Here is a 23,103-nt window from a genome sequence, read left to right on the forward strand (position 1 = left end):
GTCTGTTGCCATTCGGCAAAATGCAAGATATTATTTACCTTTCAAATTTAATTGGAACAATCTAAACTATTTAAAAGCAGTAGATGCAGTTCTTAATTTTCTTATTATTTTTTACTTTTTAATCTTATTGATTTAAATAAAAATGCATTTAAATCATGATATATCTAATTAAGAACATTAAATATAGAAAAACGGTACATATTTTTTTTCTCTTTTTAAATATGCGAAAGATATATAGCGTTTCCATGTTACTCTAAATGCATATTCATCTAGTATCCCATAAAATGTTTCTTTATTTCATCTGGACTATCTCTATTGATAATCTCTGGTTGATAAACCATATTAAACTTTCAAAGCGCCCATCTGGACGATCGCTAAAATCTGAACCCTTTTTACATTTTTTTTAAATACTTGCCTTTTTTTTTTTTTTTTGGCTTTTTGTTTTAGATTTAATAATTTTTATTGATTTTGTATAACGAACTTGTGCACTAAATACTATTATGAAATATATGTGATCCAGGAACAAATTCATGTATTTTATATAAATTGCTATGGAAGAAACTGTTTCGGCTTACGAACATTTCGGTCGACGAATGGCCATCAGGAACGAATTAAGTTCGTGAATCGAGGTTTCAGTATCTTATTTTTGTTTATGAAAGATAACTCGTTGTGCTTGGGTAAATGATATATAAATTTATTTATGTATTTATTTTTGGGAGAGGGTAAAAACAAAATTGGATTTATGCTTGGGTGCGTGGTTACAGATTGCATTAATACTTTGCCTGTAAACTGAAAGTAAAACTTATGAACTATCTTCTGAAATCATTTTAATACTATATATAAACTTAAAGCATGTAAGGTTAATATTAATTTGGAATCCAAGCAAGGCTATTCCTCAACAATATTCATAACTGCAACCGTGTATTAATTAATGTAAAAATATGTACAAAGATTGTTTCTTTTCCTTTTTAATTATTAGTTTATACTATCTTTCTACTATTCTGTAAATTTAATAACTGCCAAATCTTGCCTTTACTTAAAAAAAAAAAAGAAGAGGGGGGTGTTGAAAGACGTATTGTATCCCGATTACGTGAGACTTTTATCTTTAGTAAACTATATTTGTCCCTTTCCCTTCCAATTTTTTTCGCGTTTTAAGATTTTACAAAGGACAGCATCTTTTAGAAGTTTCTTACGCCGCCATTTTGGAGTTCACGATCACCCTTCTCGTCGGTAATAATTTTCACAGACCGCACTCAACGTTTGGCACCCCCTCACACAATGTTTAACAGGGTAAGAGATTTTGAACACATGTACAAAATACTTAGTTCTGCTGTTGGACACTTCGAACCTTATCGCATACTTTTTCCAAGAACTACAAATTTTTCCTTCTCCTGAGCAGCTGTGAATTCCATTTCTTTTGCATGGAACACAGTTTGGTTGTCTTACGAATTCAGTTAGTTTACGTTAAAGAAGGTCGGCTTAAAAATTCAGCAAATTTGCTTTTTTTTTTTTTTTTTTTTTTTTTGTCAAATTTTGTTTCACATAGGTTTTCAGTTTTTAGCTGTTTAAGGCTCAGATTAGATTTTATTATTTATTGAAATCTCTATGAAAAATTTTTTCTTTTTCTTGGTATTAGAAGTTTAGTTTAGGATAATCGAAGACCACCCAATTTTTGAGTGTTGTTTAAATGACAATTTGTTTTAAAGTATGTTTAATTTGCTCTTTATATGTAATTGCTTTTGAATTTCGGATTTGCATATAATGGTTTTAGACCCTTTTTTTTTAAAATTTTTTAAAGGTCAATTTGCATAATATAAAGTTTTATGGTTTTTTTGAGTAGTCAGTTTGGCAGGATGTTATGTTTTATTCTTTTTTCCACGTGTTTCGAAAGCGTGTAGGGAAAATTCTGGTACATTTGAGATTCGGGTTTTTTTTTCGGTTTTATGAATTTTAATGTCTTAAATGAAAATTTAATTGAATCTTTTTTCGGTTTTTGATCTCAAATGAACTAGGTAAACGAAACATGTTTTCGAAACATACTGGTCGACTTTTAATTTATTTTCCCCTGGTGAGTTTTGAATTGGAGTTTTATTTTTCGAATTTTTTATACTATGAATTCTTATTTTGATATGTTTAGATATTGTTTTAAACCTCTTATACACGGTTGCAGTTATTAATATTGTTGAGGTTAAAACGTGCATTAATCCGTTGAGCGGGTTAATGCACATTTTAATGCCTTGCTTTCATTCCAATTTAATACTAACTTTAGATGCTTTAAGTTTATTTTACTTCAATCCTGCAGCTGTAGCGCAGGTTGGGTTTTAAAAAATTATCTTTTTAATTTTTAGCCTATTATTATGCTTTTTCTTTTTATATAAATTCGTATGGTCTAATAGTTGATGTAGACGGGTACAAAGCGAAACAGAAAAAAAAAAAAAGTTACTTTTTCTACGTTGTGCTAAAAGACCTAACTAATAGTGATTCGTCTTGGCTTGTGGAAAATGTCTTATTTCCGGAAATATTTCCTTGGGATGTTTTCGAGAATTTGGCCAAAACCGCGCGAAATCCTGGGTTATGGAACGGAATGTAGATGCGTTGCATGTCAAGCACAGATGCTATGGGGATGGAAAGGGGAAAAAATATTCGGAAGAAAAATTCTGCTGCCTTCTGTAGTAACGCATTTACATTTAGATGGCAAAAACGCACAGGAAATCATAGCTTTGCTTTGCTCCCGTTCGCTCCTCCCTTCTCTTATCCATCCCCCCTTCTCCTTAAACGGCATTTCCGCGTGACCTGAAACTTTTTCCCCTTTCCTCCCGACAGAGATTTTGAGCTCTGTGTATACTTTTGGCAGAGAGAGAGAGAGAGGGGGAGGGGATAATTCTTGTTGAAATTGTATTCAATTTTTAAGTTTTAAAAGACATGTTTAAAATACAGTAAGATCTGGATTATTCGAATTGAGTGAGACCAGCTCAGAGATTTTCTGCTGTCTCAACTTTTGGAATGAGACGGAGCGAGAACAACTTTTATTGAAATTGTCAAATGGCAATGTTTCCAATTCGCTTGGTAATGAATTTTAAAGTGCCTGATTAAAATACAGTAAGACCTAGATTAGTCGAATTCAGAGACACCAGGTTGGGTGCGAATTACGACTTCAAGTAAAGCATTTATTTTCGATGTTGTCATTATATATTTTAGCTGTGGAGAAATTTGTTATCAAGTATTAGGTTCTTTACTTAGACGTTAATTTATATTTTTGAGCAAAGCTAATGGAAAGAGCAATAATGTGTATAACAGGTAGAAGCAAGGCCGGCATCTGCGCATTCTCGTAAGGTATGTTAGGCATCTTCAGGCCTTACTAACTGTTCAACTCCAGCTACCCCTGTATGCCGTGATTAGCATGGGTGATTCATGCTGTGTTCCGGCTGTGAGAACATAGTGTGTCACCGAAGGGCGCTTCAGGTAGTGTGAACTAACTGTTAAGCTTCCTTTCCAGTTTTGAAGAGAACCGAGGGTGCGGTCCAAGGGTCTTCCATCTCTCTTCTTAGACGTTTATTTTGACTGCCACCTGGCCGCACAGATACTAAACGCTTACAAACATCCGTAACTTCTCCCTCATTCAAACCCAGGCCATCGGTACGGCAGTCAGCGTCGTTACCCACTCTACCGTCTGGGCCATAACCTGCGACTGTGCATAAAGTCGAGAATGGCATAACTATCACACAGGCATAGAACGGACATTGCATAAATTCACACTTGCATGGGATCTACATGACCAGAGTTGGATTAACTATTAAGAAAAATTAACACCTGCTTAGGGCATCCAGAATAGAAGAAATCACAGAAAACTGCTTAGGAACTGAAAGAAAATGGGCACCAACATGCTGGTTTTACCTCGGAATGTGTGTTACAGCTAAACCTAGACCCAAAAGAGAAGGGATTAGAGAAAAGGAGGCGTTGTGTAGTAATAATAAATGTCTGTGGAATCACCAAAATCTGTTAAGCTGTTAGAGTATCTAAAATAATCTTAATCTGACATTGAAACGGCATAGGATGGATATCGACATGTAATTGGTTTTAATGCATTGTTTATATAAGGGTTACAGTTAGCAACGACGCGCAATCAAAATGGAAAGAATTTGATTCAATTAATATTTTTTGGAGTAAATGCGTAGGATCCGTATCGTAATAGAATCGACACACCAGTTTTTGAGTTGCCATGTCGATTGTGTGCTGGCAGAGGTGTTATCATCAACCCTGTGCCGTATTCCTCTTTTTACAACTAATCCTCGTTTAACGTGTTTGTTGTTTCAAACTTTTAAACGGTAGATTATTCTTTTCTAAACGTTAAGAGTAATACTAATTAGGTGTTGAAAAAAATTTTTTTTTTCCTTGAAGTCCACAGGCATGCAGAATATAAAACAAACTTGGAATAAAAGAGATTGAGCCAGGGTAGGATAGTTGAATATAACACCATGTTCACTAAGTCATTTCCCGGCCTTTATTTTCGCAACCATTCGTCGTAGACATATAGAGAATCCCCTTCCCCCCGATTTGAAAATCATTTCCGTTCGAAGCATATTTGAGTTTATTAAGCGGCTGAGTTTAATAAATGGCGATTTCAGTGTTGCACATTACAGTATCAGATTTGAACATATTTTGTAAGAAATTAACTTACAATTAATCTAATAATTGATACCTGTGTTATTAATTAAAATTAATGCTAAAATTATGCTGTTCGCAAAACTAGGAAATTTAAGCTTTTTTTTATTTATAGAATTATTTTATATTTACATACCTGATGAAATTTTAAACATTTACAAAGAACTTCTATATCCGTATTTGTTTCTCATTGTTCGTCAGTCTTCTAATTGTATTTTCAAGCTCGTAAAAACTTTGATTAGTTTTTCTGATCTGCATCTTTCAACTGAAGAGTCAAGTTTGCAGTGCTTTTCTCGGTTCAGCTGAGATTGGCATGTAGCCACTTTCTTCCGTACCACTTTTTCTGTCAATTTCAGTTTCTGCAGCTCTTTTAACACTTTTTTATTGTGCTTTGGAAGACTGCTTTCCATGGCTTGGCTGTAATATGCATATCCTCTAGCAAAGATATCGACTTGGTTATAACTTTTGAAATGCTTATATTTTCATAGCGTTCATTTTTTTTTGAGTGACACCTTTTCTGTAATTATATTTGAAAGTTTTTATAATCCCTTTTTCTAATGGCTGAATGACAGAAGTCATATTTGCAGGAAAAAACACTTTTATTACAAATTTAATGCTTTTCAAAGCGATATCAGAGGGGTCTGCAGTATATCTATCTAGCAGTAAAACTGTATTTTCGTTTTTCAGTTTTCTGTACCATTTCAAAAGGAAATCAGTAAAAATACTGCTTGTCTGCTGATTTAAAAAAGAAAGAATAAATAAATAAATAAATAAATAGATAAAAAAAAATAAATTAATTAAAACTGGTGTGGACACCACATGACTTCCTTTTATGGCCTGTTAAATTACACACATTTTTGCTGCTTTTCATTTAAACTTATTTCCTCGAATTTCATTAGAGATGCATTTCTCATTTAATTAATTCAGTTCTCACTTCGCGGGAAAGCAAAAATGCATAAAATGTCAAAACATCATCATTAAAAATTGTAAAATACAGAAAACCATAAAACGCTAAATGCAGTTTAAAAATTTTTACAATTAAAATTACTCGAAAATACAAGCAATGCCGCCAGTCGGCAAGAATGCAGATTTTTCGGTGCAGAAAACTGAAAGTTTACTTTTTGTCCCATGCGTCGAAAACACGCTGAATGTGCAAACTGACATAATTCACTGTTCTACTGATTTTGGAATGTAAACAAATGGGGGTTTGTTAGGTTTAACTCGCCATTTTAAACTTTTTGATAATTCTACAATTATTGCATGAAGATCAACTGAAGGCACAATTATTGCATGAAGATCAACAGAAGGCATAAAAACCTTAACCGGATCATAAAAACCACATAATTCAGTCATTTTTAAAGTAAAAAATGCACAGTTCACCAACATATAAGAATAAAAAAACTAAGCTCACCGAGCCAGGTAACATAGTGGGAGTATAGTATATTACAATAAACACAAATATATGCACGATTGGTGCAGCCGATTGCAATGAAAAAGGGAGGTGCACCACTACAGGTTATAGCAGCCCCATATACAAAACTTCAACGTTCCACGGCTACTCATTTTTGAGTTATGCGAGATTCATATATTTATACATCAAGGGAAAACAATCTCTTCTGAATCCATTCTAAATCCATTTTAGAATCCTTTTTGGCGAAAACAGTCCTTTATTCTGTCCGTACGTTCAGGTGTCTGGCAAAAAACATCGTTCAAAAGGTTTCGAGAGCAATTGAAATTTTTAGCAATCACAATTAGTTCCTTTTTATTTCTTACAAGCAAGTAATAAAACACAGTGTTCGAATCCCGTATCATAAAAATTGACGGAGATATTTAATACGAAAACTTGCGATTTTTGACCTTATTTTCCATTTGTATTAATAAATATATTCGAATAATTAGAGGCTGATTTTTTTCCTCTCTTTAAATGCCTTTTAGTACCATTCTTTTCTATTTAGTAGTGTTTTTAAAACTGTAAACTATGTAAAATCTTAAAATACGTTATTAATATTCTTAAGTTTCATCCCTAAATATGCGAGCATTTATATAGATAACCAAAGCGTTTTAAAGGTGTTATGTTTTACGAAGAAGACATCTTTACTTAGTATATAATAAATATGGAAGTGAACATTCTTCTGACTAGCCTAAACTATATACTGGGATATACAGGTATACTAGGGAATGAAGCTGCTTATACAACAGCCACATTAAAAGATGTGACTGATATCCATCCTCCTATTTCAAGACTCACCCGCCCAGACGGGAAAATGGTTTAGTGACTCTCGACTCTCTTACCGAAGGCCTCGAGTTCGAATTTCGGAGAAGACATAGATGTAATTTGTCAGTTCCTTTATAGGAATCAACGGTGGCCCACCCGTTAGCATGCCTTCTTAATAAAGTGACACCGCTTCTGGCCTTAGTAGTGACCAACGCCTGTAAACGGCTAGAACCCGCCATTGGGGGGGGGGTATCCCTTTAGAATCATAAACTGCATATCCTGCAAAAATTAATTAAATTACGGGTATTTTTCATTTGTAGATAATGCAAATTATCAAATGCAAATTGAAAAAAAAAATGCATAATATAACGAGTGAAAAAAAAAATTGCATAATATTACGAGTTGTATACATGCCTATATGTCGCCGGTGTTTCCAGAGCAACGATCTCCAACAATCTTTGATTGTGTACCCTTAAGACAGGAATATAAGATGTATCCATGTAATATGATATAATGTAATATAATACAGTACAATATAATGTAATATAACACAATATAACATATTGAAATATGCTTGCTCTTTAAAACCGATGCGGTTATGATGTTGAGTTCACAAGACGCTAGTGAACAATCGCATACAACGACCAATGAGAGAACCTCACGTGATACACGATCCTACACTCGCAAGTGATCGTGAGTCTACTTATTTGGTATCACTTCGTGTATCTCTAGGGGTATGCTTACTTCATACTACAGCACGAATTCTGTAATAATCTGCAAGTAGGATCTCCATTTTGAAAAAATTGTTTATTGATGAATACTTTTCACAATAATCTGCATGGAAATGCTCATCTTTTAATCTCTTAAAAAACATCAGAAACCTTCTTCTGTTCAAATATTTCTAATTGCGTACTAATGCAAGTATTTCGCATTTTAATTTCATATGTACGATCGCTGAATATGACTGCGTAATTTATTATCAAACATCTCAATAAGTTTTTGCTGTACGCGTCACACTCTTTTTTTTTTTTTTTTTTTTGTAACAGGTTCAAAATGTTTCTTGATGTAAATATAGGGGTCTCGAGGAACGTATTAAAAGTTAGATTTTTACAAAATCGATTTCTTTAAATATAAAAATGCCAGAAAGCGAATATTTGCGTATTAAAACAATTTTTTTTTAACTGAAAATATGTCTGCCACGAAATTACGAAAATAAAGGCAAGGTAAAGACTTTTGTCGACACGGAACGTATAAGAGTAACGATTACGAGTAATCTAACAACCCTTTCAAGAGTGAAATTTGGGAATTCTGAGGAAAGAACTGTAGGATGATTTCGAAACCATTGCGGTTGTTTAAAGACATTTTCCCGTGCATTTCAAAATTTTAGTTCCCCACCCACCAGCTCATGTATCATAGCTAAATAACCTAAACAGACCCCTTGAGTTCGAAATAATAATTTGTCTTCTCTATGACCTTTGAGTGTACGATTGTCGGTAATGTTCAATATCGGTGTTTATGTTTTCAGAGGCACCGCCCTTTTTTTTTTTTTTTTTTTTTAAGTATTTGCCTTGAAAGTTTTTGTTATATATGTATTTTTTTTTTTTTTTACCTAAATGAAAACTGGATTAATGCAGTTGTTCTGTGAAGTCATGACTTTTTTCAAACTATCTTAAGTAGCAGTTTAGTTTGCTATTATGATTAATTTTTGTTTTCTTTTCGGGAGAAATCACACTGCTTAATAAATTTTTATTTTGAATGCTTGTATGTTTAACTCTCCTCCCCCATTTTTTTTTCAAATACTAATTACAAAATTATGTAATAAAAAGTGTTTTATGGAAGTAAAATTTTTTGAGAATTTCATTTTCTCTTTTGTTACCAAGTATGCGAGATATGCCATTTTATCAGTCATTAGGTTTATTTTGGAACAAGAGTGAAACCTCGAACTTCTGACCTTCCGATTGCTAGCTGGACATGCTTCCAGTTACACCGTGAAGGCACGTGATGAGAAAGGAGAAAGTTCCTGATAAGATTTTTTAAAATTAAATATTAACTTAAGATTTAATTATTAAATTTTTGTATTAAATTATGCATCTTATTATCATATAATTTAATCACCGGCCCCCCACTTTTTGTCCAACTTTGTCCAAAATCTGATTTTCAAGAGTAATACTTGAAGAAGAATGCGAGTTACGCCATTTTCATTCTTATGCTTGAAGAAGAATGCGAGTTATGCCATTTTCTCAATTTAACTTTTTTCCCTGATGCTTTATAAGCTATTGTTGACCATAAAATAATGTTAAACCTATTCCCCATTAGTATATTTAAGAGGAAAATTAGGTTTATAAGCATAAAATTGAAGCATTATACTTAGATTAAGAAGGTTGTACTTCATAATTAATGGCTTCTAAAAGAATGCACAAGAAAACTAAAAACATGTGGCATCCAGAATGCCTCACGCCTAACTGAGAGCTAATAATATCTCCTCAATAATAAATCTAGCTTCTAATTCCAAATGAAAGCATCATCTGAACTGTCACATTCCCACAAACCAAATTACCCCGCACATTCACTCACTCACTCTGCAATCCGATAGAACGAACGAGAGAGAGCGAGAAGGGATGTGCAACATCTGGAACGCAAAACCGTGTCTTCTCGTCTGCTCTTTGGAAGGTTAGTCAGCCAGAGCCTGGCTTCCGGACCACCCTCTGGCCGCAGAAAACGATGGACTGGAGTTACTTCGGGTGTATTTTGTTACGAAGTGGATTTCCATTCGATCGATAAATCGAAGTCATCTGTTTCCGTCTGACGTTGTCCCCTTCTTTTCTTCCCCCTCTCCACTCGATGCGCGCGTGCGGATTATTTATTCATACGTTCGGTACTGTATTAAATTCGCAGTACTCGATTTAGGAGTGGGTGGTGGGCTGGGAAATAATGATTAGTTAGAGGCAGTTCTTGTCATGGCAGCGTAGTGTACTCTGAATAGGAGGTTCATCATTATGAGAAAGTGCGTGAAATTAATTTTTGAAGATCCGAGTACATCGTATCGGGCTGGAAGACCAATTACATTACACCGTAAGGACAAATTACATTGTGCATGAGGTTTGACGAAAATTTTGGATCGTCTTTTATATTTTTAAATCGAAAAATTAGCTAAGTAGCCATTTGGCTCCTCAGTTGATATGCGCTTCTTAAGTAAGTATTCAGGGTCGTCTTGACGTATGGATCCGCTGTCCACTTTCCCGGGAGCTGCTAATCCATTTACATTTCATTGACTGTCGTACGGACCCTAGCGCACTTGTGTGTCCAGGTGCCCATAATGCAACAGTCTTAACAAAGACGGTAATTGTGCTCATTGCTTACTCTCCGAAAAGCTGGCAGAACTGCAGGTTATCTCGTAAAGGTGCAATCACTTTTAAATGCCGTAACTTTGTATTCAAAAAGAAAATGACGAAAAGTAATACATATTACCTACGAATGCAATATTTCATGTTAACCCTTTGTTGCACACAAATAATCTAGAGAAGTTAAACGAAAATGTTTGTATTTTTTCTAGTTAACCTTAGTAATATAAAAAAAAAAAAAAAAAAAATCAAATTATTCAAATTTCGTTTTAAATAATTGCTACAGTTTGTTCACTACAGCCGACAGCATGCATATACGTACATGCATACAAATCTCTTTCCAACGGTTTCCGGTCATCGCATTTGAAATCATTTCCTGCCTTGTTTGCAGTGATCATTACCATCTTCTAAATGGTAAATCTACAACTGACATGTACATACAGATCCCCCAAAATACCTTCATTTCGTCGATTGTAATTGAATTCATTTTGCAACGGTTTTGTAACCTGTACCTATTGGATTCAAATGTCAAATGGTCTAGAAATTCCTTGCCAAAGATAAACATTTTCAGTGGTGTTTTGGCTTGATAAGCAGTACATTTGGGTTTCAATTCACTCTTTTCGGTAGATCTTTATCTACCCACTCCACAATTTTCTCAAACTGACATTTAAAATAAAATGTCTAAAATTACTAATTATGAATAAAAAATGGCAGTATAAAAAATATAAGCAATATTATATAATCCTTACTACGAGAAATTGTACTAACTTGAAACAGAAGTAGCAGCCATTTTCCAAATAGCAATGCTTTACTTAGAGATGCTTATACAGCCATCTATGATCGCCAGTTGAAAGTTCTAATAATATAGAATGAATAAACGAAGGAATGGAATCTGTTAAGGTATTTACAGAAGAATAAGCAAGTTTAAACTTTTGTCCACTAGAGTGGACATGATGCAACAGAGGGTTTTAATTAACTAGTTATGATTTGAACTTTTTACTATAACTTCTTTCCGTAGTTTTTGGGCATTTAAGGCGAGAGTTTGTTTATAGTTATCAGCTTCTGGCAGCCTTGTTATTTACTATTCGCCACCTCGCTAAGTTTATTTCTGGTTTTGGTGTGTTGTTAGCCGACGTTTAAAATACGCAGCTGAATTATCTTGAACCAGTCTATTTTCTGTTGCAGTTTCAGACTACGTTATATTTCGTTGTATAATGCGCACTTTTAATACAAAAAAAAAAAAAAAAAAAAAGGAATCGAAATTTACGGGTGCGCGTTTATACACCGGATATATATATAAAGAGATTTAAAAATAAGTAAAAGGTGAACATTAAAAAAATATAATTTCTACATGATGCCTTGTTAAAAAGCCCTATTTAAATGAAAGCCCTGTTTAAAAGAAAGGGTATACTGTATGAATTTTTAAATTTTCATTATCGAGTAACATGAAAAGTTCACTTTCATCCTGCTTTCTGTCGTCAGGCACATCATCGAATTCTGTTTCGTCTTTATCGTCACTGTTACTTTGATAAAAAAAAAATAGTCTTCTGTTCCATCTAGATTGTTATATGTTATCCTTTAAATAACTTTAAAATTATTTCGTATTTAAGTCGTATATAATTTCGTATTTTCGTAATTATCCACTCACACACTATTTGTAGAGGGGCATGACGTATTTGGCCTGCTTTTGTAAATGCTTTTTTTTCCCTTCTAACATCCGGCCCACCAGCGGCCGAGCGGTAAAGACGCTGAACACTGGTAGTTCGGTCCGAGGTTCGAATCCCGCGAACGGGCTGGCTGCATGGGCGTTTTCGTGTTTTTCCCCATGTGTAACGTGTATACGAACCAGTTTCCCTTAGAAAGTCCTCCACGAAGGCATCCCTCCCATTAAGCAGATAGCCCTCGTGTGCTTTGCCATAATTAAATAATCCAATCCAATCCAATCCCTTCCAACATCCGCGTATTCTATTGTCGTTTTAAAATTTCTTTGAATGGCTTATACAAAACAAAGACTATCCCAAACAAAGACTTTCTGGATTCTTTAAGGTAACAGGACGATTTTGCCAAAGATTTCTTGTCCAAAATTTACACAGTTTTCTTCTATCCGTTATCATGAACATGACTTGGAACACCATTTGGGAAATTGCATTTCCACATCATTTTTCTTTTAAAAATAACAATGGGCTTTAATTTTGTACCGTTCGCTAAGCAGGAAACACTGTGGTGAGGTGAGATTTTTTATGACCTTCTGTTTCTATGTGAATCGTTTTTGTTCCTATCACATCAATTGTTTTATCTCCTATCATATCACACATTTCTGAAATTTCATCCATATTACCAATATGTGACAGTAATTTTTTTTTTAGGGGGGAGTCTTCGTACGTCAATAACCTTCTCCTGAAAACTTAACAATTTGTTGTCCATAATCTTTCGAATCCAAACCAAATCTTTGCGAAACTTGTGTATTTTCTCGTAGAACTAAATTATTCAGTGTCGTGAATTGACTATGCCAACTCAATGTTGCATTTGAAACCAGACTGTGTTCTACTAAAAGAAACTTTATCGACTGTATTTCAGTTAAAGCAAATGCGACTTACTAACGCATTCGATGTTGATTTGAAATCATGATTTCAAATAACTGGAGGAGGAAACAAACATTTGACTTATAATTATGCAAATTCATTCGGATCCAGAAGTGCGATCTTACCCCCAAATCGTGTCCCTCTTTTCTCAAAAATCTAGAATAACATTTTTGTGCATATCTGCATTGAATAACAACCCACCCTGTTTGCGGAATTATTTACTCTTTGAAACATTTCTCCTACATATTGATCGTCGTATCGCTTGTAGTTTAGTATACTGTTTGCGAAAGGCTGGGAAAATCTTAAAATGAACGGATTGGATTATTTAATTATGGCAAAGCACACGAGGGCTATCTGCCTAAAGGGAGGCATGCCTTCGTGGAGGACTTTCTAAGGGAAACTGGCTTGTTACACATGGGAAAAACCACGAAAACGCCCATGCAGCCAGCCCGTTCGTGGCATTCGAACCTCGGACCGAACTACCAGCGTTCAGCGTCGTTACCGCTCGGCCGCTGGTGGACCTTAGAATGAATGACATTAAAAGATAAGAGCATGGTACATATACATTTCAGGTTCCTTCGTAAAGAAAAGGGTGTGCGTTGTATGGCAAATGTACCTAAAATTTAAAAAAATGTTGCTTAAAATTATAGGTGCACATTATACACCAGAATATACATTTGAATTTATCGTATATTAATTTAAATTCCCACATGTTGCGAAATCTGTTGTACAATTAGTGCTTTTCTGTTCATTTAAGAGTTAAATAAAAAAGGGTATTTTAAATTTAAGAGTTTCTATTTGTTTCGGACAAAAGCGCTTAATCTTGCCTAATCTAGTACAGTTTGCAGGACCTTAACACAAGCTTCTAGATACACCTCAAACTTTGCTCTCCAAACTGTTTAGCTGCTAGCTGTTTTTTTATGTTTTTGCAGTGGCGCCATCTGTTGACGAGAGTGTGAAAAATTAAATTTTTTTCAGCTAGCATCGAACCACAGACTTTTCGGTTTGTAGGCGAGAAGGCCTTATTTATATTATAATCCAATGCACGTGAAGACTCGGCGATAATTTGCACGTCTGCGTCTGATGGTAATCGTCTTATCAAAACTTTAACTAACTTTTTATGCCTTGGGTTTACCACATAACGTTCAATTGAATTATTTAGAAAATAACTGCTGAAAATTCTATGATTATCTGGAGTAGTCGGTAACGAGAACGTCAACGACTGAGCTTAGAGACCGGAAGAGGGATATTAAGTGTGGCCGTGTTTTTTCTGCTTGCAAGTGAGATCACAACAACCTTACAAAACCTGAGCCCCTGGAAGTCAAATTTACGCTTTAAGTTGGCCCCAACAGCGGGGCCGGATTAAAAGTTTCAGAGGCCCTAAGCAGTTTGAAGATTCATGTACGTCTACAGTATAACGCCCATTCTCTCTCCCTCGATCTTTGTTTAGCTGCATCATAAGTTCCATGGTAAAATTTTTGTGGTGCCCCCTTTCCTTGATGCCTCAAGCGTGCACGTATTTTCCTTAATGGTTAATATAGTTTTGCCTGACAGTTATAGGTCAGTTTTAGATTTCGTTAAGCTTCCGAGGTAAATAACGTCTTTTTTTTTTATTTTACTGGGTAATTTTGAGACACAAAAATTTCTTTGACGGAGAATGGTAAGAAACGTGGTTTTAGAGAGTAGTAAATTAAAAAATGAAAATAAAGGAATAAAATAAAATCAAAAATAAATAAATCCCCCCCTTCAAACTGCTTTATTTGTATTATTGCTGTCATGGAAACTGATTTTTATGTTTTACTTTTCAAAAAAAATTTTTAACCCTGCGTGGAATATAATTGCTTATCAAGCGAGAAGACCTCGATGATTAGCAAATGATTTGTGAGCTGAAATCTTTTGTCCTCCTCCCACCATATTCGCTGCTAGTTTTCTAAATGCCGATGCAAGTGAACGGACTTTATTCGTTTGAACGAAACTATCTATCAAGTGCCAAAAATAAAACACTTGTCTGAAGTGGCGCGGCCTTATCGTTTAATTTATCGTTTTTCGTCCCGTTGGTTATTTGACAACACAAAGATTGCAAGCTGGAAATGAAATTTTGAAAAATTGGGCAGACGCATTTACTTTATTGGATCGTTTGTTAAAAATACTGTCTAGGTTTTGGTAACTGAAAAAAATCAGATCTTCCGTTCTATTTTTCATTAATATTGACTTTCTTCTGGTTACATGTTATTAATCATGAAAGAAAAAGTTATGCAGTGAGTAAATGTTAGTTATATGTATAATAAATATTGCTACAAGCAGATAAAAAAAGTTGTGATGATAATTACATTAGTGTTTTACCAAGCATTTATAATTTCGTAAGAAAACTAAAACATTAAGATGCATTTAAAATATTAGGGAGGGTTAATGTTATTTTCAGTTAAAACTCAATTCCTCTCTCAATTTGTGGAACAAAGACTTCATTCTTTCTGTTTTAAACAGCCTAGTTTGAAATAATTTCGCAACTCAGTTTGCTGAGCGCGAGTGCATCTGCTCTATGAAGTTTTAAATTCTCTTATTTTTAAATTGACTAATACCATTGGCAGAAATACGAGCGTATTCTTTCGGAATGTTGTGTTACAAATTAAACTCCGCAAGAGGGAGCAGTTCCCACCACGACGGCTGGCCTTCTTTTGGAAGTTAGAAACAGATTTCGACATATTCGTAGCGGTCCTCGCGTGCTTTAAACAAACAAACATTATCTTTAGGAAAATACAACAGAAATAAGAACCGGCAAATCTATTTGAGAATAAATCAGCTTTTGTTTTGGGCCGAAACTGCGAAGAGCAGTAACGGCGGCACTGATACTAATAAGATCAAAATGGGCGTGACGTAATTCCGTATGTTTCAGAAAAATCTGGGTTAATAATGGCACCGACTGGAACTGGGGAACTCTTAAACTGTTGTTAGTTTTCTATCATTTCGCCAAATGGCGCGAAATTATTGCCGCTGTTGCCAAAAATTTTCTTTGAATATGATTTTAGAATGCATCAGTTACTCTAAGAAGGCCTTTAAATTTCGAGTTAGAAAATGTGATCTGGTTATCAATAAAGAGAAAACCATTGTTAATCATTATCTAAAACCATTCCTTTGAAACTTAATTTGGCCAAAAGCTGTTAAGAGTTTTTTATGAAGCCCAAATCATCAAAACCTATCAGCCATTCATCAAAATATATCAACTTAAATAGTTGATGATTAAACTTTTCTTGTTGAGTTTTTCCTAAAAATATTCCAAAAAATGTACTTCACAATTTTAAATTGTTCTGTTCTTATTTTGTTCAGTAGATCGTACTATAGTCATTGCTTCTACAATTATTTTTCTCTTATGTGCATAAGTAACATATTTTTGGCAAAATGTCATTAAATATTTGTGCTTCTTGAAGAAGGAAGTCTTATGTCAGCCTCTTTTGAAGTTAAGAGTTTTTCTCTAACCTACCATTAACCTACGGCTGCCTAATTTTAAAACTTTGGTTGCATTTTGAGCTATTTACAAGCTGTAAATTGCAACTTTCTGTAATTATTAATATTGTGCTTTGAAACTTTCTGCAGTTTCATATAGTGCAATATTAGTATGCATGTTTAATAAATTTATGCTGTTGTTTATGGATGCATTGTTTGTATAATTCATAGTATCATACAAAGTTATTTGATGATTTGCTAAAATTGCATTCCACAAAATTCATATTTACTAAATTGGTATTTCTCTGAATGCTTAGACAATAATTGGAGCCAAGTATGCTAAACTGATTCAGGCATTTACTGCTGTAGTATTTGTAGATTGCTTGTATATCATTGATGTTACTAGTTGGTTTATTAAATTAATTTTCTGACAAAAATGGATGCAATAAAACTAAGCTGTAATGCAAAATCACTTCTTGTTTGATGTTGTCAATACTATTATGTATATAAGGTAAAGATTTTTTGACCTCCCTTTTAATATCTGTGTTACTTATGTAACTCAGATATTAACTAGCATCCTGCTTGGTTAATAGTTTTCCAACATTAAGTGGCTAGCACTTTATTGAGGTTTTCATATAAAAGTCAAATATCTTCTTAAAAGTCTTGACTCCTTTGATACAAGAGATATAATTGTGAGGGTTTGTATTCTTTGCAAACCTTTCCTATGTGTTAGTGCCAAAGTGTGTTGAAAGCAGTGCCAAAATGAGAAATATGCGATTTACTGCTGCAGTCCAAAATGGGATTAAGCTTTCTCAAAAAGGTACTAAAGGTTTGGTGTTTGCCAGCAGATAAGTGGTAAGTTGCTGCACACTGTTATTTTGACTCAGGTTTAAATCCCAGTGGATGGGTTTGCTGTATGGGAGATTTTGTAATTTTCCCCATATGCACTGTGAATCGAGTCGGTTTCTTTTATAAAGATCCTTCATAAGAGCATCCTTCCATTCAGGTTGATAGCTGTCGTATGCTTGTCGTAACATCAAAGTCTGATATTGATAATTATAAAAATTCAAGTTGTATATGCACCTTTTGTACTAGTTATTGTGTCTTTAAATATACTTTTGTTAACTGTATTCTAATCCGTATGCAAGGGGGAGATTTGTAAAAAGGCTAAGTAGACAAAAGCTTACAGTGGCAAATTTTTTAGGATGTGGGGCTCTGGAGTTGTAAATTGCAGTGAATTTTAAAAATTATATTAATGACCAAAAAGAAGACATATTTATTAGCATATTCAAAAAGCTTCACATGCATGTGATTGTAAATATTAAGCATGTACAGGTGGTGTATCTTTTTTTTTTTAATTCGTGAGAAAAATATAGCTACCTTGCCTTGACGGGCAGTAACATATTTAGAAAATTAACCCTTGTGTATATATTATATATCATATGCTGCTCGCTATATAAATTTTGCTGAGACATTGTGCTGTTTTGAGTGTAGTATATTTTAGTTTCTTACAAGAACTGTATAAAATTGTTTTACTTGTTATGATCATCATTGATAGAAGTTATTGCATGTGATTTGTGGATATAACCATAAAATACTCATTGATAATTTCTCACCTTAAAGAGATGGTACTTGTTAAGTTTAATATGGTTTTGGAAAAAGAGTTTTTATAAGGTATCAGATATGATTAAGAAAAATTGAGCATAAATTTTTTGTAGGAATTTTATTGAAGACATTGAATAAAGTATAATTAAAGAAGAATTCATTTGTGAAAATATTTAAGTCATGATGAAAACATGAGTTTATCCGTAATATCTGTGTAACTCTTTACAAAAAAACAGTTTACCCAACCTTTAATATAAGAATTTTCAAAAATACGTTTGTTATAAATTGCATGTTTGAACATTAGTTTCTTGCCTTTGCTGAATGAAAGATAACTTATGATTAACAGTGTCTGAAGCGAGTTAAACAGTTCAGGAATTTCGATTATAGAATGGGACATATTCAATAATATTTATTTTAATGATATAATTAAAACAATTATGGAAGGGGAAATATGAGGTAAGCATTTTAAAATGAATAAGTATATTCTGTTTTTATCATTCCAATTTTTCTTAGTAAATAATAATATTCATATTAATTGTCAAAAATCATTTTGTAAACTGAGTTGTAGTTTTCTTGTATTTTATATTTGTGTTTTCTCTTTTTATGTAAGTTTTTGCAAGAAATAAATAAATAAAACAGAAAATAATTATAGTTTAATAGTGACAGAATGGTTTTAGCCTAGAGGTAGCTAATCATAAATCTATCCTTCCCATATGTTGATCATTTTTGTAAAATTAGATTTTAATTATCATGTCTATCTTTACAATAGATTTTACATATTATACGTAATATAATACATGCAGTTGTTGCCTTTTCGAACAGCTAATAAAGTATAATTATTTTTTGCAGTCTCAATATTCTTGTGTCCTGAATATGTACTGGATGGAGTTTTTGAGGAACTATGAGCAGAAGGCCAACTGAGCCATGGAAAATCTTTGTGCTGTATTGGATTTTTCCGTGGCACTTTTCAACTTGCCTAAATTGCAAACCAAGAACAAAAGCAGAATTTTGGATAAAACTTAAGCTTCTCATTTCTTGCAAAAAAAGACGGAATGCATTTTCAATATCCTCTTGTGCTTCGAGGACAGTTTCGAAGTGTTTAGCATTCCCCCTGCAACCAGGTTGTCAATAATCTGGATTTTTCAGGCATGGTGTTGGAAGTGAAAGGTTTATTTTCCATTCTTGTACAAAAATGCTGCTTCTCTCCCCGTCCAGCGATCCACAGGTGTTGGTTATCGGCGTGTGTACTGAGCCTCATTTCACTTGTCATCTGTGCTTATTACATCGCACATGTACCATTTAACAGGTTAGTAGAACTTGAGTATATCTTACATACACCATGTCTGCAAAAGTCATTACTCAACCTTTATTTTTGCAACTGTTAGTCATAATCATGCACTTCCAATTACAAAAAGGATTAAATGATGTGAATATTCAAGTTTTGGCATTTTTAAATTTAAAGAAATCCAGTTTAGTAAAACTTAGTAAATTTAAATTTTGCAAGTTCCTTCATTTCCTATACTTATATTTATGAATTCCTATATTTATACTTATATTTATGAAAATTTTGTACTTGTTATAAAATGTGACATGAAAAGTGAATTCTATAAGACAAAAACTGATAAAACTATTTGATATTAAAGTTAATCATATTCAGGGGCCATACACAAATTAAAGATCAAAATGTTTGCATTCTTACATAACTAAATATAAAATATAAGTTTTAAAAAAGGTTTTTGATGCTAAGAGATTAAATGGAAAGTTTTCTGTTCAGATTTTAGTAAAAAGTATTGATGAATATAAATTTTTCCAAAATAAGTACTATTTTATTCATGGAATCTTATAGAATTTGGATTCTAGAAAACATTAGCCAATTTCAATGATGACATTTAGCCAACTCATAATAATATTTGCATTAACAAAAAATATTTGTAGTTTAATGTACTTTTCGTGTGATTACAGAAAACTTTATGAGAATGTTAATAATGTATTTTTAGACTTTGATAATTTACTGAAAGTGTAAATTTTTTTGGTATACCAAATAAATAAATTAGAATAAATGAATGAAAATTTAATACAGTTTGCATTGATTTATCTGAAATTTAATATTTCAATCAATTTTTTTTTTTAGTATGGGAGTCAAAATTTATTTTTTATAATGAGTGTTACATTTTCCCAAGTATAGGGACAGAAGAAGATTAAAAAAACTATATCTAATAATTTTTACAAAACTATTTCTCTAAATTTAAAAATGCCAAAATATGAATTTTTGCATCATTTAAAGTATTTTTGTGTATGACTAAATGTTGCACCAATCAATATTGCCAGAATTGTTTCAACTAAAGTACCAAAAGAAGAACCAAAACATCGCAAAAAATCACAGATGGTGTCAGAGATCATGGGATTTTGTGATGTCATAGTTACGTATGTTCACATGACCTCTGAAGTCATCACAAATTCACTTTATATTGATTCCATAAGTTACGGATTATAATTCAATTCTTAGTCATTTTAATTATGTACCTTAGTTTTGTGAAAATTTTAAAACTTGAGTACTCATTTTCCATTGTTTAAATATCAATTTGTTTTTTAATTAATTCTCATTATATTATGAAATTAATTTCTGCATATCCATTCTTAAGTAATTTCTCACTTTTAGATTGTTAGTGCTTTTGTATGTAATTTTTTTTTTTTGTTTAGTTAATTTTTTAGTAAATTGTTTTTATCGTGAACATTTTAATTGTGATTCCTTTTCAGTAAAATTTCCGTTCTGCATGGTGGACTTATTTAACATTATTAAATTCTGATTAGGCCTGATGGCGCAGTGGCTAGTGCATCGCACAGCAGCACCACAGGTCGACTCAGCCTTTCATCCCTTGATTTCCATCACTTGAGTCGATAAAATGAGTACCAAGTTCACTTAGGGACTAAACACTGGGGGTCCTGCATCCTGCGACAAGCTGACCACTTGTTCAGGGCATATGCTTACGTACCCTGGGGCCCACGGTCAAGAAAGCAGATTTCGGGCATTGTAGACCTTGGTCCATTAGGGCTGTTTGCGCCACTGAGTTTAGTTTTTAGATTCTGATTACTTAAGGAAGCCTTGTTCTTTCACTGTTAATTTCTTTGTGTTGTTACTTCGAAAAATGCGTTGCTTTGATTTTTGTCATTTTGTTGTGTAGTTCATACCAATATTATTATAATCAGGAGAATCAATTTCCTTTCTTTCTCTGTATGAGTGTTCGGTACATGGAGCTCAGGCTACAAATTCTTTTGTTCGATTCATTATTACTATAGAAATGGGATGAAAACTTTAAAACGTAATTTGTGGAAACTAATATCATCAATATTGGTATTAAGATACTTAACATTTTGTTTTACATTCTTTGCAATGTTTTTCCTTTTATTTTTATTGCTTATACAGAATTGGCCTACCTATCACGAAAAAAATACAATCAGAGTGTTTAAAAAAAAATTGTGAATTATAATTTTGCAGGAAATTTTTAACTTTTTCACAGGATTTTAATAAGAAAAAAAATTAGTGTAAGTAATTTTATGTTGGAATTTTATAGATACTATAAGATAGTTATTCCAGTAATAAACAGACAATGTCTTCTTACCATCTACAGTTTTAACCCCGCTTTAGATAGCATGTATCAGTTATAAAAATATTTCAATTTAAACGTAATCAAATATCATTTGAAATGTATTACAGAGCAGGGATAATAAACACTCATGGTTTCAGATACAAATACTCATGGTTTCAGATAAATTTGATTTTTGGAGAGGTAATCATTTTATAGAACTAATAATAGTTATACTCTTAAGAAGTCATTGCCTGGAAAGATAGATTTTACTGTAATTGTATTCCACTGCACTGAAAATATCTTATCTAAAGTCGTAGAAAAATAAATATTCATAATTAAATTATTCCACTTTATTTGATTTTTGTCTTTAATTTTGATAAATTTTTTAATTTTGATAAATTTTTTCTTTTCTTTTTTTTTTTTTTAAATAAATTGATGAAACTTGAACTGAAATAAAATATATACACTGACGAGCCAAAATATTATGACCATCCCCAGATTATTCACTGAACTTGCCAATGAATCAAACTTTCAATGAATGGTATTTAACTGCTGCTGGAGAAATCAAGGAATCATTCTTTAACTTTTGCAAGTGATGGGTAAGGCTGCTGGTCTAAATGAATTTAATAGAGATATGATGTAATGACCCGAAGACTTGGAATGAGTATCTCTAAAACTGCACAATTGTTAGGTTCTTCATGATCTGCCATTGTTAGTATTTATGCAGAGTGAATAAATGATGGTGAAACCAGCAGACACTAAGGTATCAGAGACATCCACAAGTATTCAAAAAAAAAAAAAAAAAAAAAAAGGGGGGGGTGTTGAAAGGCATTGGATACTGTCTAGCTTGGTACAGCAAAATCGCCACCTGACAGCCCAATATAATGCAGGTTCAAGTGCTAGTGTTTCGGAATACACAGTTCAACTTGTTGGATGGGACTGTGCAGCATACATCCCACTCGTGTGTCTCTGTTGACAAAGTGTCATTGTCAACTATGCCTATAGTGGGCATGAGAACATCGAGATTGGACCATGGATAAGTGGAAGATAGTTGCCTGGTTGAGTGAATCACGATTTCTCATTCATCACATTAATGGTTTGTCAGGGAATGCAATCTTTCAGGCTAACACTCCTCCCTGTATGGGGCAGGTCATACACAGGCTAATGGTGGCAGTATTATGCTTCGGAGAACATTCTCATGGGTGGTTGTGAGACCCTTGAAGTAGAACAGGCTATGAAAGCTGCAGGCTATTTGAACGTAACTGCTGATCAGTTCCACCCTTACATGGCATAATGGAAACTTCCAGTAGGACAAAGTCCCATTGTGACAAGGCTTGAATTGTTTTTGGAGTGGTTCAAGGAGCATAAGGATGATTTTAAATTAATGTTCTGGCTACCTGACTCACTGGATCTTAATCAAGTAGAGTACATTTGAGATGTCATGGAGCGGCAGCTCAGAGCTCAAACACCACCATTTCAGTGTTCGGTACATTTGGTACAACCTATCTCCAATCATCCACCAAGAACCATCTACCAAGAGTTTATGGCTTCCATGCCAAGATGAGTTGCAGCTGTTTTGCAGGTCAAAGTTAATGCAAAATGTTATTGAGTAGGTGGTCATAATGTTTTAGCTCTTCAGTGTATATTATGGAACATATTATCATAACATA

The 23,103-nt window shown here is 33.3% G+C and overlaps 1 protein-coding gene across 2 annotated transcripts in view; it reads left to right on the forward strand.

The window, feature by feature from the left end:
- The window catches only part of sfl (N-deacetylase and N-sulfotransferase sfl), a 272,440-nt gene that overhangs the window by 169,378 nt on the left and 79,959 nt on the right, over positions 1-23,103 (forward strand). For both annotated transcript variants that reach the window (XM_085821789.1, XM_085821788.1), the window contains exon 2: positions 18,696-19,152. In XM_085821789.1, coding sequence (XP_085677915.1) covers positions 18,995-19,152 — 158 coding nt within the window. In that variant the 5' untranslated portion in view covers positions 18,696-18,994. The remainder of the gene's footprint in view (positions 1-18,695; positions 19,153-23,103) is intronic.

The sequence above is a fragment of the Stegodyphus dumicola genome, chromosome 8, assembly GCF_044657685.1.
Source record: "Stegodyphus dumicola isolate Sdum_Otavi_A_Nest chromosome 8, ASM4465768v1".
Taxonomy (NCBI): domain Eukaryota; kingdom Metazoa; phylum Arthropoda; class Arachnida; order Araneae; family Eresidae; genus Stegodyphus; species Stegodyphus dumicola.